Raw genomic sequence first — 13,598 nt, 5'->3', positions numbered from 1 at the left:
AAACCGGGGATGGGCAAACTACAGCCCGCAGGCTGGATCCGGCCCCTCGGGGCTTTCGATCTGGCCCGCGGGATTGCCCCCCGTGGCGTCGCAGCCCCACGCCACTCTCAGAAGCGGCCCTCAGGTGGGGGGGGGGGCAGAGGGCTCCACGTGCATTGCCCTTGCCTCCAGGCACCCCCCCACCCCGCAACTCCCATTGGCCAGGAATGGGGAACCGCGGCCAATGGGAGCTTCAGAGGAGGTACCTGGAGGCTTCCTGGAGCGGCACGGGGCCAGGGCCAGGGCAGGCATGCAGGGAGCGTGCCCTGGCCCCGGTGCGCGCTACTGCCACCCCGGAGCCACTTTAGCTAAGCGGCACCGGGCCAGAGCTCGAACCCCTCCTGCACCCCGCCCTCCAACTCCCTGCCCTAAGCCCCCTGCCTGCACCTCACACCCCAACTCCCTGCCCTGAACCCCCTCGTACACTCCGCACTCCTCCTGCACCCCAACCCCCTGCCCTGAGCTCCCTGCTGCACCCTGCACCCCTTGTGCACCCCAACCCCCTTCCCTGAGCCCCCTCATACACCCTGCACCCCTCCTTTGCCCCAATCCCTTGCCCTGAGTCCCTTCCTGCACACCGCACCCCCTCCCACACTCCGCACTCCCTCCTGCACCCCACCCCCCTGCCCCGGCCCTGCATACAATTTCCCCACCCAGATGTGGCCCTCAGCCCAAAAAGTTTGCCCACCCCTGATCTAAACAAAGGGAAGCTGAAGAGGTGTATTTGTCTGGTGCTGGAGATGTCTGTGTGGTGACTATCCAGATGAGCGTCCCACTTGTGTGTAATTGATCACTACTTACTCAGCAGATAAAGGCTTCATTCTTTGATGCAGTAGCACTTAAAATGCTTCTTAGGCATTTTAATTTTTTTTTAAACTTGAAGCAGTTGCTAGGCCAAGAGCATACACAGTAATATATAATAGAATCAATTCCTTCCCAGCATTCATCCAGTTATTAATTCATTAATATAAATATTCCAGGCAACAGTGGCATAACACAGTTAACAAAAAGGATTGGATTTATTGTTTTGGAGCTTTTCTCCTAATGGTCTACTACTGCCCACACTTTTTCAACTGAAAGAAGAGTCAAATCAAGCAGGCTTTAGCTATCTGGGAATTGTATTCCATATACACTAAAATTAGATTAATCTGCATCTGATCCTGTGATATATAGTAATGATTTAACTCCTACGTAAACTCATTGTCTATTTTACAATTCCAGATTTAAGCTTGCAACACTTCAATTATCAATACATATAATTACATGTACAGATTCCTCATTATATATTAATCTCAAATTTAATATTAATTAAAAATCCTTTCATTTTAAAACCTTGATTAAGAATGTTTATTTGCTGACCCTACATGTGACTGTAAATATTTCTTTCACAACTTTCAAAAATTAATTGACCTAACAATAATTTTATACAGATTAGGCACTGTATTTAATTATGAACCATTAACATATAGAAATTTAAATCCAAATTAATATTATCATTTGTCTCTACAGTATATACTTACTTTCACACAGCATCAACATTTTAATATGCTCTACAATTTTTAAAAAGTGTATGCGGTGTTGTGGTAGCCATGTTGGTCCCAGGATATTAGATAAACAAGGTGGGATAATATCTTTTATTGGACCAACTCCTGTTGGTGAGAGAAACAAGCTTTTGAGCCATAGTGCTCTTCTTCAGGGCTTGAAGTTTTGTGTGGCTTGATAGCTTGTCTCTCTCACCAAGCGAAGTTGGCCCAATAAAACGTATTACTTCACCCACCTTGTCTGTCTCATTTAAAAAATTTGATTTAAAATCAGAGGACCAAGTTGGAATAGGAAATTGATATAGCTCTTCCCAATACCTCTGAACTCTGTGAGGAAGTTTGGACTTATCTTTGAGCAAGAGAAGATAAGTTAGTTGTTTTAATCTTCCTTTTTGTTCTAAATAACCGTCTGAAGTTTGGACATCATTTAGGACTGGCTAGAGCTGGTATCTCAGACTATCTTGTATCATCACCCTGTTTACAATTTGTCACAGGATATTTCACCATGGACCCGCATCTGTCTTCTGGACAAAAGTAGTTCAAAATAAGACTATTACTAACTCATCAGTCACTCTAATCATAGTTAGCTTTCATAATAATTTCCAAATTATTCATCTTTACACTGAACATGGACATATCGAAACATTATGAAACCTTCCATATGCTGGGCTTACAAATTATCTTAATGATCTGGAAGAGCTACTTGGGAATTCTTCTTGATCACTGATTTAACAGTCTCAAATATTAATAAATATGAATACATATTTGTATAAAATAGCTGTTTGGAAGATTTGTTTAACTCATCTGGGTACTGATTCATATTCCCACTCACCTTTTTACTACCTCAACAGACATTCTCTACCAGCCATATATTGTTTGCTCATTTTATTCATCCCACTATCTTCCAAATATAATATTTTAATCACAGTATTATATTTTAAACAACCTCTGTGTTTGCATATGTTAATACAGTAGCTTCCATTAAACCACCAACACTTATCAGCAAATACCACCGTTTCTGTTTGTACTTAGAACAGAACAACTGGTAAATGCTGACACGGAGACCACTATGTGTATACTATGATTCTTTATTGGATTATTTACTTTGCTTTGCATTATTTTTAAACATAAAACTGATCCAATTTTCCACACAATGTATTTTATAATGAGGATAATGGTTTAATTAAACTTAACCCAATAATATAATGTAGGAAAATATGTTTTCTGTAATTTAAGTAAATTAAAGGGGTGTTAGTAGCAAAGGGAAGGCTTAAATAAAAAATGTAACTAGAAAGATAAGTGGTAAAAGTGCTGAGCTCAAATTGTAGCTGGTAAGAGAAGAGAAGCCTGGAATTATCAAAACTGATTCTGACAAAGAAAAATTGTTTTGTGATGTAATACACTTATCGTGACCTTTAACGTAACAATTTGAACTTGAAGAAAAGGGCCAATTCATAAAATCTTGTTTACTCAAAGCCAGAAAAGGGGTAATTTCCAAACTGCTCAAAACTGGTTCTTAGCTAAAGTGAACAATTGGCTCTGACATCACTTGTTTGTTAAAGACTATAAAAAGGTGAGCTCTTAGGGGGTTCATTACTAGTGTCTGCCTGTGCAAGCTGGAGACAACCATCGTTGGTTCGAGCATCCCAGAGCCTAGTCCTGCGATAAGCACCTGATCATTGTTTATAACTGTATTTTATTAGGGCGTGATGACTGCTTATGCATCTAAGGCACATTTGAAGCAACTGTATAAATACCATTCGGCCTTTGAATTTAATAAAAGAATTATGGCTATATTAATATTTGGTGGTATCCTGCATAAACAATAATATCAATAACCTTCTCCACCAGGAGAAGCTCACCCAGAGCTATAACAGCTGGATATTGATTTCTTCATACACCCTCGTTCAGAAACTGACAGTCTGAATTACTACAAATTATCACTATGTTGGGAATAATTACAGTAATAATTAATTACAGATACAAATCTTCGGATAGATGATTAACTTATAGTACGTTTCCTGATAAAGGGACACATTGCCATCAGCACACTGTGGGTGCACAGTGGATGAGGGACACAAAGAACCTTCCCCTCGGACATCCTGTGCAAGAATAAAGGACAGTTGCAATCCCTGGCCTCTAGAGAAAAACTTCTCTGGAGAGCAAAGAAAATACTCTCTTCATGCACCGCCAAAGGAGACAAGAAGAAAGGTAGTAGCATAGCTTTGATCCTTTCCACAATCAAACTATGGGAGTACACTGCACCATTCTTCAGGATGATAGAGAACACACTCTTCATCTGGACACCAAGAGAAAGAAGAACTCCCCACAGCTTCCCTGAGACAGTGCAGCTTCATATGAGCTCATACTGGGGACTGAGGCTAAATGTCACAATCTAGCCAACAGATACTTTTTGGGGAAAGGTGGCAAACAACAGTGATATTTAAAAGAATTACATCACATGCTATTCTGTATTTGTTTTCTTCTATTTATTAAATATTTTGTTTAATTACTGTTTGTTTAATTATTGTTTAATATTTTGTTTAATTATTAAATTCACTACAATTAGGACATATATAAGAACACAACCAGCTCTGCTTTTATCAGGGACTCATGCATAATAAATTGTAAATTTAAATTGCAAAAAGCACTGACTTTTCACTTAAGCAGTCTATTCCCTCAATATAGGGTGTGCATATTTCCCATTACCATCAGCAACAATCACACACACACATCAAAAGAAGAGTAGATTACTCTATGTGTTATGCCCATAAGCGTGCTTGGAGTCTTGCTGAACAGTCCCCAACCCAAAAAGTTTATAACCTGACCATGAATGCTTCTTGGTGTAGATTTGCAGAGACTATGGCCTGCATTTCCCACTCTCAGAAAGCCAGGCTCGGGGGATCATCTAGTGTGAAAGGTGTCTGCTGGTGGAATCTCTCGGGAAGCAGGTTGGAGAGCTACAGGAGGAGGTGGCTAGGCTGAGGCACATCCGTGCCCACAATGATTTCATTGAGAGTATTCCTATGGAGATGTCCGAGGGCAAATGTGGTGGCTTACCAAATAGATGTTAGTACTTTTCGAAGCATAGGGACATGGAAGGAAATATCTGTGAAAGCAGCCAATCACTAAGACAAACAAGTTTGTTTACATTTGCAGGAGTTAATGCTGCCAGCTTCTTGTTTACCATGTCACCTGAAAGTGAGAACAGGCGTTCTCATGGCAATGTTTTAGCTGGCGTCGCAAGATGGTTACATTCCAAATGTGCTAAAGATTCATATGTCCCTTCATGCTTCAACCACCATTCCAGAGGATATGTCCATGCTGATGACGGGTTCTGCTCAATAACGATCCAAAGCAGTGGGGACCGACACATGTTCATTTTCATCATCTGAGTCAAATGCCACACGCAGAAGGTTGATTTTCTTTTTTGGTGGTTCGGGTTCTGTAGTTTCCACATTGGAATGTTGCTCTTTTAAGACTTCTGAAAGCATGCTCCACACCTCATCCTGCTCAGATTTTGGAAGGCACTTCAGATTCTTAAACCTTGGGTCCAGTGCTGTAGCTATCTTTAGAAATCTCACATTGGTACCTTCTTGCATTTTGTCAAATCTGCATTGAAAGTGTTCTTAAAATGAACATGTGCTGAGTCATCATCCGAGACTACTATAACATGAAATATATGGCAGAATGCAGGTAAAACAGAGCCAGAGACATATAATTCTCCCCCAAGGAGTTCAATCACAAATTTTATCAATGCATTATTTTTTTAACGAGCGTCATCAACATGGAAGCATGTCCTCTGGAATGGTGGCCGAAGCATGAAGGGGTATACGAATGTTTAGCATATCTGGCACATAGATACCTTGTGATGCTGGCTACAACAGTGCCATGCGAACGCCTGTTCTCACTTTCAGATGACATTGTAAATAAGAAGTGGGCAGCATTATCTCCTGTAAATGTAAACAAACTTGTCTGTCTTAACAATTGGCTGAACGAGAAATAGGACTAAGTGGACTTGTAGGCTCTAAAGTTTTACACTGTTTTGTTTTTGAGTTCAGTTATATAACAAAAAAAATCTACATTTATAAGTTACACTTTCATGATAAAGAGATTGCACTACAGTACTTGTCTGAGGTGAATTGAAAAACACTATTTTGTTTATTATTTTTACTGTACAAATATTTGTAATAAAAAATAATATAAAGTGAGCAGCGTACTGTGTTGTAATTGAAATCAATATATTTGAAAATGTAGAAAAACATCCAAAAATATTTAATAAATTTCAATTGGTATTCTATTGTTTAACAGTGTGATTAAAAATACGATTAATCGCTATGAATTTTTTTGAGTTAATCGCATGAGTTAACTGCGATTAATCGACAGCCCTATTTATTTTCTTTCTATATAGGCATATTTGATGCAGTGGACAAAGAAATTTTCATTTAGTTTCCAAAGGGCAGGAAAGAATTAATATTATTCATATGAGTGAATTGTGTTCTGGTAACAATCAGTTATACAGAATTAGAAAAACCAGTGGAAAAGACCTACAGTACTAGGTTATCTAGTACATACCTTCTACTAATGGAACAATGCTCCTCACAAATATCCATCTCTCGTGTAACAATATCATTTATACTTAATCCTTCTTAATGTAAAAGAAGGTTCTAGATGTTCTTGGTTCCAGAGCCCTTTACCTAAGAGTACTTTTGCAATAAATTTATGAGAGACTGTATATAATCCCAGGCTAGTAAATAATGCTAGTAGATCTTATCAATATTTCAGGCAAACAAGTCTTGGAGCAAACTTCTAATCACTTCCCACCAAAGTATTCATAATCCAACATGTTCTATTAGCAGCAGGACCTGTGATTCTAACCTCTCGGTCCTATTTTGGAACACTTAATGAAGAAATATTTTTTACAAAAACAATTAGGTTTTAAGTCATTTATACTGTAAAAACATAACAGAGGACAGAAAAATAGTCCCAAAACTCCTATCTCCAACAAGACCACTCTTGCCTTCCTGCCTACTCCTATGATAGCCCTCCTTTCTGTACTGCAAACATCCTCAATCTCTTGCTTCAAAAGCCCTCTTCAAAATCAATCTTTCATCCTGCTTCCCATTCCTTTCCCCCTTACTATGGTATTTACATCTCTTATCTCTTATTAACTCAATCTCTATCTAAAAACATTAAAATGTGATCTCTGGGTTACTATATACTGTAAATATTACTCCACAGAAGTTTTATTTGTTTTAATCCTCATCCTTCCTTTTCCTATACTTTTTCTCTGTCACCTTCAAGTTTTATAACTGTCCAAGTAAGATTGTTAGCTCTTTGGGGAGGCAAGTGTCTTTTTTTAACCTCTAAAAACCCCTTCCCCTTTCTTTGTGTAATAAAGGTGGCAAAAAGCTAACTACTAAGAAAATCAAAACTGGCAACTAACAAAAAATAGTTAACCATATTTTAACCTCTCTCACCCACTAATTTAAAGAAGTTGGTGCATTGCACGACCATGCAGAAAACAACAGCTATGTAAACACAAGTGTCTAGAAACTGGAAGATGAAGACATGCTGCCTATATTATTTATCATGTGTGCCATTCCCTGTTAGCAAATCTCAAACGATTTATTACATATATTTTATGTCATATATTAACTCTTTCTAACTACTAGAGGGAAGCTTTGAGGTCTAAGCAAAATGGTGAAGACAGAAAAACAAAAACCTCACAACATTTACACATAGGAACTGGATTTTTCTCCTTGATCAAATCCTTTCAATTCCTGTCTTTTTTTTTTTAATCATCTGAAAATTATAGTTACCATAAAGTTTATTTAGAAGCAGAATAACTATTGGTAGTTACTGAAGCAATGACCAAAAGTCCAGGAAGTGATCTGATTCATTCTGTCATCAAGGTACTGAAGGTGAAGTGTTAATTTAATACTAGTTTCCAAATATTTATTTTGTACAAGGAGCAACAAACCAACCAGTGGATAATCATTTGAAATAACCTGAAAACATAATTTCTGAACTTGTATCTTTTTAAATTTGATAAACTGATTATGTGCACTGTGGGATGAGCTGGGTGCATGAACTCAAACACACACAGTAACTAATAACTCAGTGGTCCCCAACCTTTCCGAGTGGCGGGCGCTGGACGACTAGCCGCCGAGGAACGTGGCCACCGGACAAGCAGCCACTGAAATGCCGCTGAGAAGCAGCGTCATCAAGAGGCGTCGCCGCCGAAATGCCGCCGAAAATCAGCGACATTTCGGCGGCATCGCTTCATGACGTTGCCGCTTCTCGGCGGCATTTCAGCAGCTGCTTGTCCAGCGGTGCACATAGATGCCCCGACGGGCACCGCATTGGGGACCACTGTAATAGCTGAAAGCCTATGCTGTGAGATGGCTGTAATTCATAAAGTAATACGTGTAAAAAAATCTAAAAACAGCTGAGAACTTAAAACCTAGTTGGTAACAGACCACAAATCTCAGTGATCACAGAATCATAGAAGTGTAGGACTGGAAGGGACCTCGAGAGGTCTTCTAGTCCAGTCCCTTGCACTCAAGGAAGGACTAAGTATTATCTGCCATCCCTGATAGGTATTCAACATTGGAGTGTTTTAAGAGCGGATCATACAGAGATTCCACAACCTCCATACACAATTTATTCCAGTGCTTAACTATCCTGACAATTAGGAAGTTTTTCTTAATATCCAACCTAAATCACCCCTGCTGCAATATAAGCCCATTGCTTTTTCTCCTAGTCTCAGAGGTTAAAGAGAATTTTTTTTCTCCCTCCTCCTTATAACAACCTTTTATGTACTTGAAAACTGTTATGTTCCCCCTCACTCTTCTCTTCTCCAGACTAAACAAACCCAATTTTTTTTTAATCTTCCCTCAAAGGTCATGTTTTCTAGACCTTTAATAATTTTTGTTGCTCTTCTTTGGACTTTCTCCAATTTGTCCACAACTTTCCTGAAATGTGGCACCCAGAACTGGACACAATACCAGGGCGGAGTAGAGCAGAAGAATTGCTTCTCGTGTCTTGCTTACAACACTCCTGCTAATACATCCCAGAATGATGATCGCTTTTTTTGCAACAGTTTTACACTGTTGACTCATATTTAAGCTTGTGATTCACTCTGACCTCAGATCCCTTTTCGCAGGACTTCTTCCTAAGTATTCATTTCCCATTTTGCATGTGTGAAACTGATTGTTCCTTCATAAGTGGAGTACTTTGCATTTCATCCTATTTACTTGAGACCATTTCTCCAGTCTGTCCAGATCATTTTGAATTTTAATTCTGTCCTCCAAAGCACTTGCAACCCCTCCCAGCTTGGTATCATCCACAGACATTATAAGCGTATACACTCTATACCGTTATCTAAATCATCGATGAAGATATTGAACAGAACCAGACCCAGGACTGATCCCTGCAGGACCCCACTTGATATGCCCTTCCAGCTTGACTGTGAACCATTGATGACTACTCTCTGGCAATGGTTTTCCAACCACTATGCATCCACCATATAGTAGCTCCATCTAGGTTGTATTTCCTAGTTTGTTTATGAGGTCACGCAAAACAGTATCAAAAGCCTTACTAAAGTCAAGCTATGGCACACCTGCCGCTTCCCCCTTATCCACAAGGCTTGTTACTCTGTCAAAGAAAGCTGGTAGGTTGGTTTGTCATGATTTGTTCTTGACAAATCCATGCTGGCTATTACTTATCACCTTAGTACCTTCTAGATGAAGATTGAACCTGATTATAATCCAAATTAAAAGAGCTCTCAAGTCACGCTTGTAGCTGTCTCCATCGCTTCACACTAACTCAACAGACATTCTAGGCTTCACAGCGATGTTATGGGTTATCGTGTGTGCTGCTTGTGTTGATTTTGTGTCTGGAGGAAATATCCTGGGAAATTTGTGTTCATTTATAAGGGTGGCAAATGAGTGTGTGCGCTGCAGTGATGGGCTGTGTGTGTTTGGGGTTAATGTGTATAAATAATGGTGTTGTGTGTAGGTCTTATTGTGCTGGGAGAATTATATGAGCTGCTCCAGTGTGGCAGCTGAGCCAAGTAATCCATTCTCCGTCATACAACCAATGAAACTGTCGTATGCAAATTACCTGTAGAGTAATTGGTTGAGTTACCTCTGATATTACAATGGTTTAGGACTCTTGGGATAGCATAGATACATGCCTTATTGTAGCTGTATACCACACAGGTGTAATTCATAAAGTCAAAATAGTTAAGAAGTTAAAAACTTGACAGTAACAGACTGTGAAACCCAGTGATGGTGCAATCTGGTGATATTTTGAACAAAACACTCTCAGTCATGCTTGTAGCTGTTTCCATCATTTCACAATGACTCAACGGACATTCTAGGCTTCATAGTGACACAGAGTGTCATTTCTGGAATCTTATTATACAGTCAAAAAGGATGCCACATTTTGAGAGACATACTTACATTCCTTGCAAGCTTTCTGCTGTTAAGTTATTCCACATGATCTCATTAGCTTGAAGATTTTCATTTTCTTCCAGTAAAGATGTATCAAACACTATTTCTTGTTCTATATTCTCTGGTGACCTGTTAAGTATACAAATAACTTAAGATTTATATTACACAATATACGTACACACACACACACACACTAAGTGTAGCTCAGAAGCTAAATATTTGTTCCTTTCCAAAATGATCATATCAATAAAAAGCATATTTCAATCATACTGAAAACAAAAGATCGAAGATTGGAAACATGCTTGCTTTCCTTCAAAATAAGAGTGGTTTTAAAAAACACACTAGAAAATAAAATAGAAGACTTTTCCTTGGATTAAGATCATTACATAACTAAGGGTTTTAATGGAATTCCATATGGGTGTATGGGTACACAATAACTGATCCAGTTGCAAGTTTAGGACTAACTAATAATATGAATATTAATCTACATATTAGTAACTGAGATAAAATAAAAATGCATGCACATAATTCCAAGAACTCACTGGGACTACTTACCCGAGTAACAAATGTGCAAGGTCAGATCCATAAAGAACAAATAAAACTTATTCTTAAGACAAACTTTGCTTGAAATAATGTAGCACATAGCTAATGTTGTGTATCACATAGCTGTTACTCAGAATTTCTAGCTCCCACAATTGTGTCTGCTTACATATTTTTATCAGTAATTATCAGAGTTTAATATTTTCTTTTTTAAAAAACTTATTGCTGCATTTAAGACTTCTTTATCATTTAACTAAGTCCTTGGACAGTTTACATACATGGAAATAGACAGGTCAGACAATCTTACAAATAAGGATAAAGCATTACAGTCAAGTAGCAATTTAAATGAACCCAACTGAAAACAAACTAAGCATATACCATTTTTCAGTATTAACGCTTAACACAGAATATGGTTTCTTCTTGAGAGGTAAAAATGAATAAAAGGATTAGAATGGAAAGTTTATACCTCTGAGCTTCTATGAAGCTATTGTACTCTGAGTTAGGGTCTATCTGTTCAACAGAAGTCTGGATCTCTTTATGGACATTCACTATCTCTTCTGTTACAAGACTGGTGATCTGACTGTATTCATCAAGGATTCCTTTTCTGGGGGAAAAAATACCATAATTCATAGATTCAAAGGCCCGAAGGGACCATTATGATCATATAGTCTAACCCCGTGCATAACACAGGCCATAGAACTCCTCCAAAATAATTCCAAAAGCATATATAATGTATAACATAGCATGTTTTTATGAATTAAGATTTTTTGAAATATATATTTACAAACTAAAAACACAAATTCAGATATTTTCTTATTTTTTCTAAACCTTTAGTGTAAACCTTCATAATACTTGGCACTCTTTAATATACTAAAGAACTTAGTTTTAAGAATTTTAACCCTGAATTCAAAAAAAGGGGTAAACTTTTTTGTTCTTGTTCCTAGTTTTCATTCTTCATACAACAATTTTACTAATATTTAAAAATTCAGCATGTTTTTAATATTCTTATTCTGTTCTGCTACTGCATTTTTAAGTTACATCTCTGTAGTAACTGATGTAAAATTAAACTATGATAACAAACAGAGTTGAGTGCCTTGCAGTTAGTTGTTCCTATAAATGGCTGTTCCAGCTGGCTACAGAGAGAGAGAGAGAAAGAGAGAGAGAGAGAGAGGAATCGGATTGTACATTATTGGAAGAAATAAAGGACCAAATTATGGCCCCTCCATCAAAGGCATTCGGTGAGAGGGAGGGCTCTGGGAGCATATTCCCTTCCACCACCCTAGTGCCTCCAAACACATAACAGACAAATTAAGGAACCACTAACACAAGCAGCACTATTGGTTACTCATGACACCATATATCATTACCAAGGAACAACTGCAGCTGTACTTCATCTGAACCCCCCACTGATCATTTTATCATCAAAATGTAGAGCTGCAACACTGCCTCATTGGTTTAATAAAGAATGAGCTAGTTTAATCTAAGATAACAAAATATTGTATGTTTTATTTTATTACTAGATCACCAGAAAAAACACACGCATGCTCATGTCACATTTCAACATATATACAACAGTACATAAGGAAGTGTTATTTACTTCTTCTCATAACACAAGAACTAGGGGGTCACCAAATGAAATTAATAGATAGCAGGTTTAAAACAAACAAAAGGAAGTATATCTTCACACAGCGCACAGTCAAGCTGTGGAAATCTTTGCCAGAGGATGTTATGAAGGCCAAGACTATAACAGGGTTCAAAAAAGCACTAGATAAGTTCATGGAGGATAGGTCCATCAATGGCCAGAAGCTGGGAATGAGTGACAGGGAATGGATCTCTTGATGATTAGCTGTTCTATTCATTCCCATGGGGCACCTGGCATTGGCCACTGTCGGAAAACTGGATACTGGGCTAGATGGACCTTTGGTCTGACCCAGTATGGCTGTTCTTATATCTACCAAACCAGAAAACCCAACAGCAGGAATATTTAATTTTTGGCATTCCACAGCCATTTTCTATTTTACCTTTTTACACTTTCAATATTAACTTCAGCTATCACACTGTGTTCAGAAGGAAGACAACAAAAAATTTAAATACTGATCACTACTGACCAACCAGAGTGGAGTGCACAGAAGGATCATTAATCTATTTTCCTTGTGATAATTTTTCAAGTAGATGCTTAATGAACCTCAAAAATGTTGCTTGCCTGGATTTCCTCACTATTTGAGTAAACAGTGGAGGCAAGAAAAAAATTAAAATTCAATCTAATATTGGAAGATATTAAAAAAATTAAAAATACAAGGTACATGATTTATTTGAGATTAATGTAAAAAGAAGTGGGCATTCAGGAAAGCAAATATTTATACACGTCTTAAAAAATGACATTTGTAGAATGGGTTAATTGCCTATTTTCTATAATAGTTTCTGTGATAAAGATTTTCTTCCCTTCAGTTCTAGGCATTTTCTTCCATTCTATCATCAAGTTGAAGCTATACTACATCTTACCAATTCCCTATAGGGCCACCAGTCCATAAAACCAGGATTTGTCAACCATACCTCATGAAGGTGTCTCACCTCCCCCATACTAAAGCCACCCAGATCCTAGCCTGAAATGCCCTGAAACATCAGCTTTGGTTCTACCTTAGACACAATGTTATCAAAATAGTAGCAGTGTTCCAGTGGAACGCCACTTTACAAGGAGTATTCTACTAAAAAGGTGATTATTTATAAATGGCACCTTTTTACTTACGAGATCTGATCCTGTGTGCATTCAGATATCCATGTCTACTTTAGTGACAAAACTAAATTTTTACTGCTTTATACTCCTGTTGGTCCTGCAGATAAGAGAGAAAATGCTGGATTCTATTCCAACTTGTGCATCAACAGAACTATTTATTAAAATTACAGAGATAAAGTGGGTGAGGTAATATCTTTTATCGGTCCAACTTCTGTTGGGGAGAGACACAAAGCTTTCAAGCTTACACAGACCTCTTCTTCAGGTCTTGAAAGCTTCTTTTCCACC

General features: G+C 38.2%; 1 protein-coding gene across 2 annotated transcripts in view; it reads right to left on the bottom strand.

The window, feature by feature from the left end:
- Positions 1 to 13,598, bottom strand: part of FER (FER tyrosine kinase) — a 388,439-nt gene that overhangs the window by 311,465 nt on the left and 63,376 nt on the right. For both annotated transcript variants that reach the window (XM_029910950.1, XM_029910951.1), the window contains 2 exons: positions 11,046 to 11,183; positions 10,049 to 10,168 (listed from right to left, as the gene is read on the bottom strand). In XM_029910950.1, coding sequence (XP_029766810.1) covers positions 10,049 to 10,168; positions 11,046 to 11,183 — 258 coding nt within the window. The remainder of the gene's footprint in view (positions 1 to 10,048; positions 10,169 to 11,045; positions 11,184 to 13,598) is intronic.

The sequence above is a fragment of the Terrapene carolina genome, unplaced genomic scaffold, assembly GCF_002925995.2.
Source record: "Terrapene carolina triunguis isolate 2854851 unplaced genomic scaffold, T_m_triunguis-2.0 Scaffold69, whole genome shotgun sequence".
Lineage (NCBI taxonomy): Eukaryota > Metazoa > Chordata > Testudines > Emydidae > Terrapene > Terrapene triunguis.
Note: the sequence above shows the minus strand (reverse complement) of the source record. Positions and strands in the feature narration are given on the sequence as shown.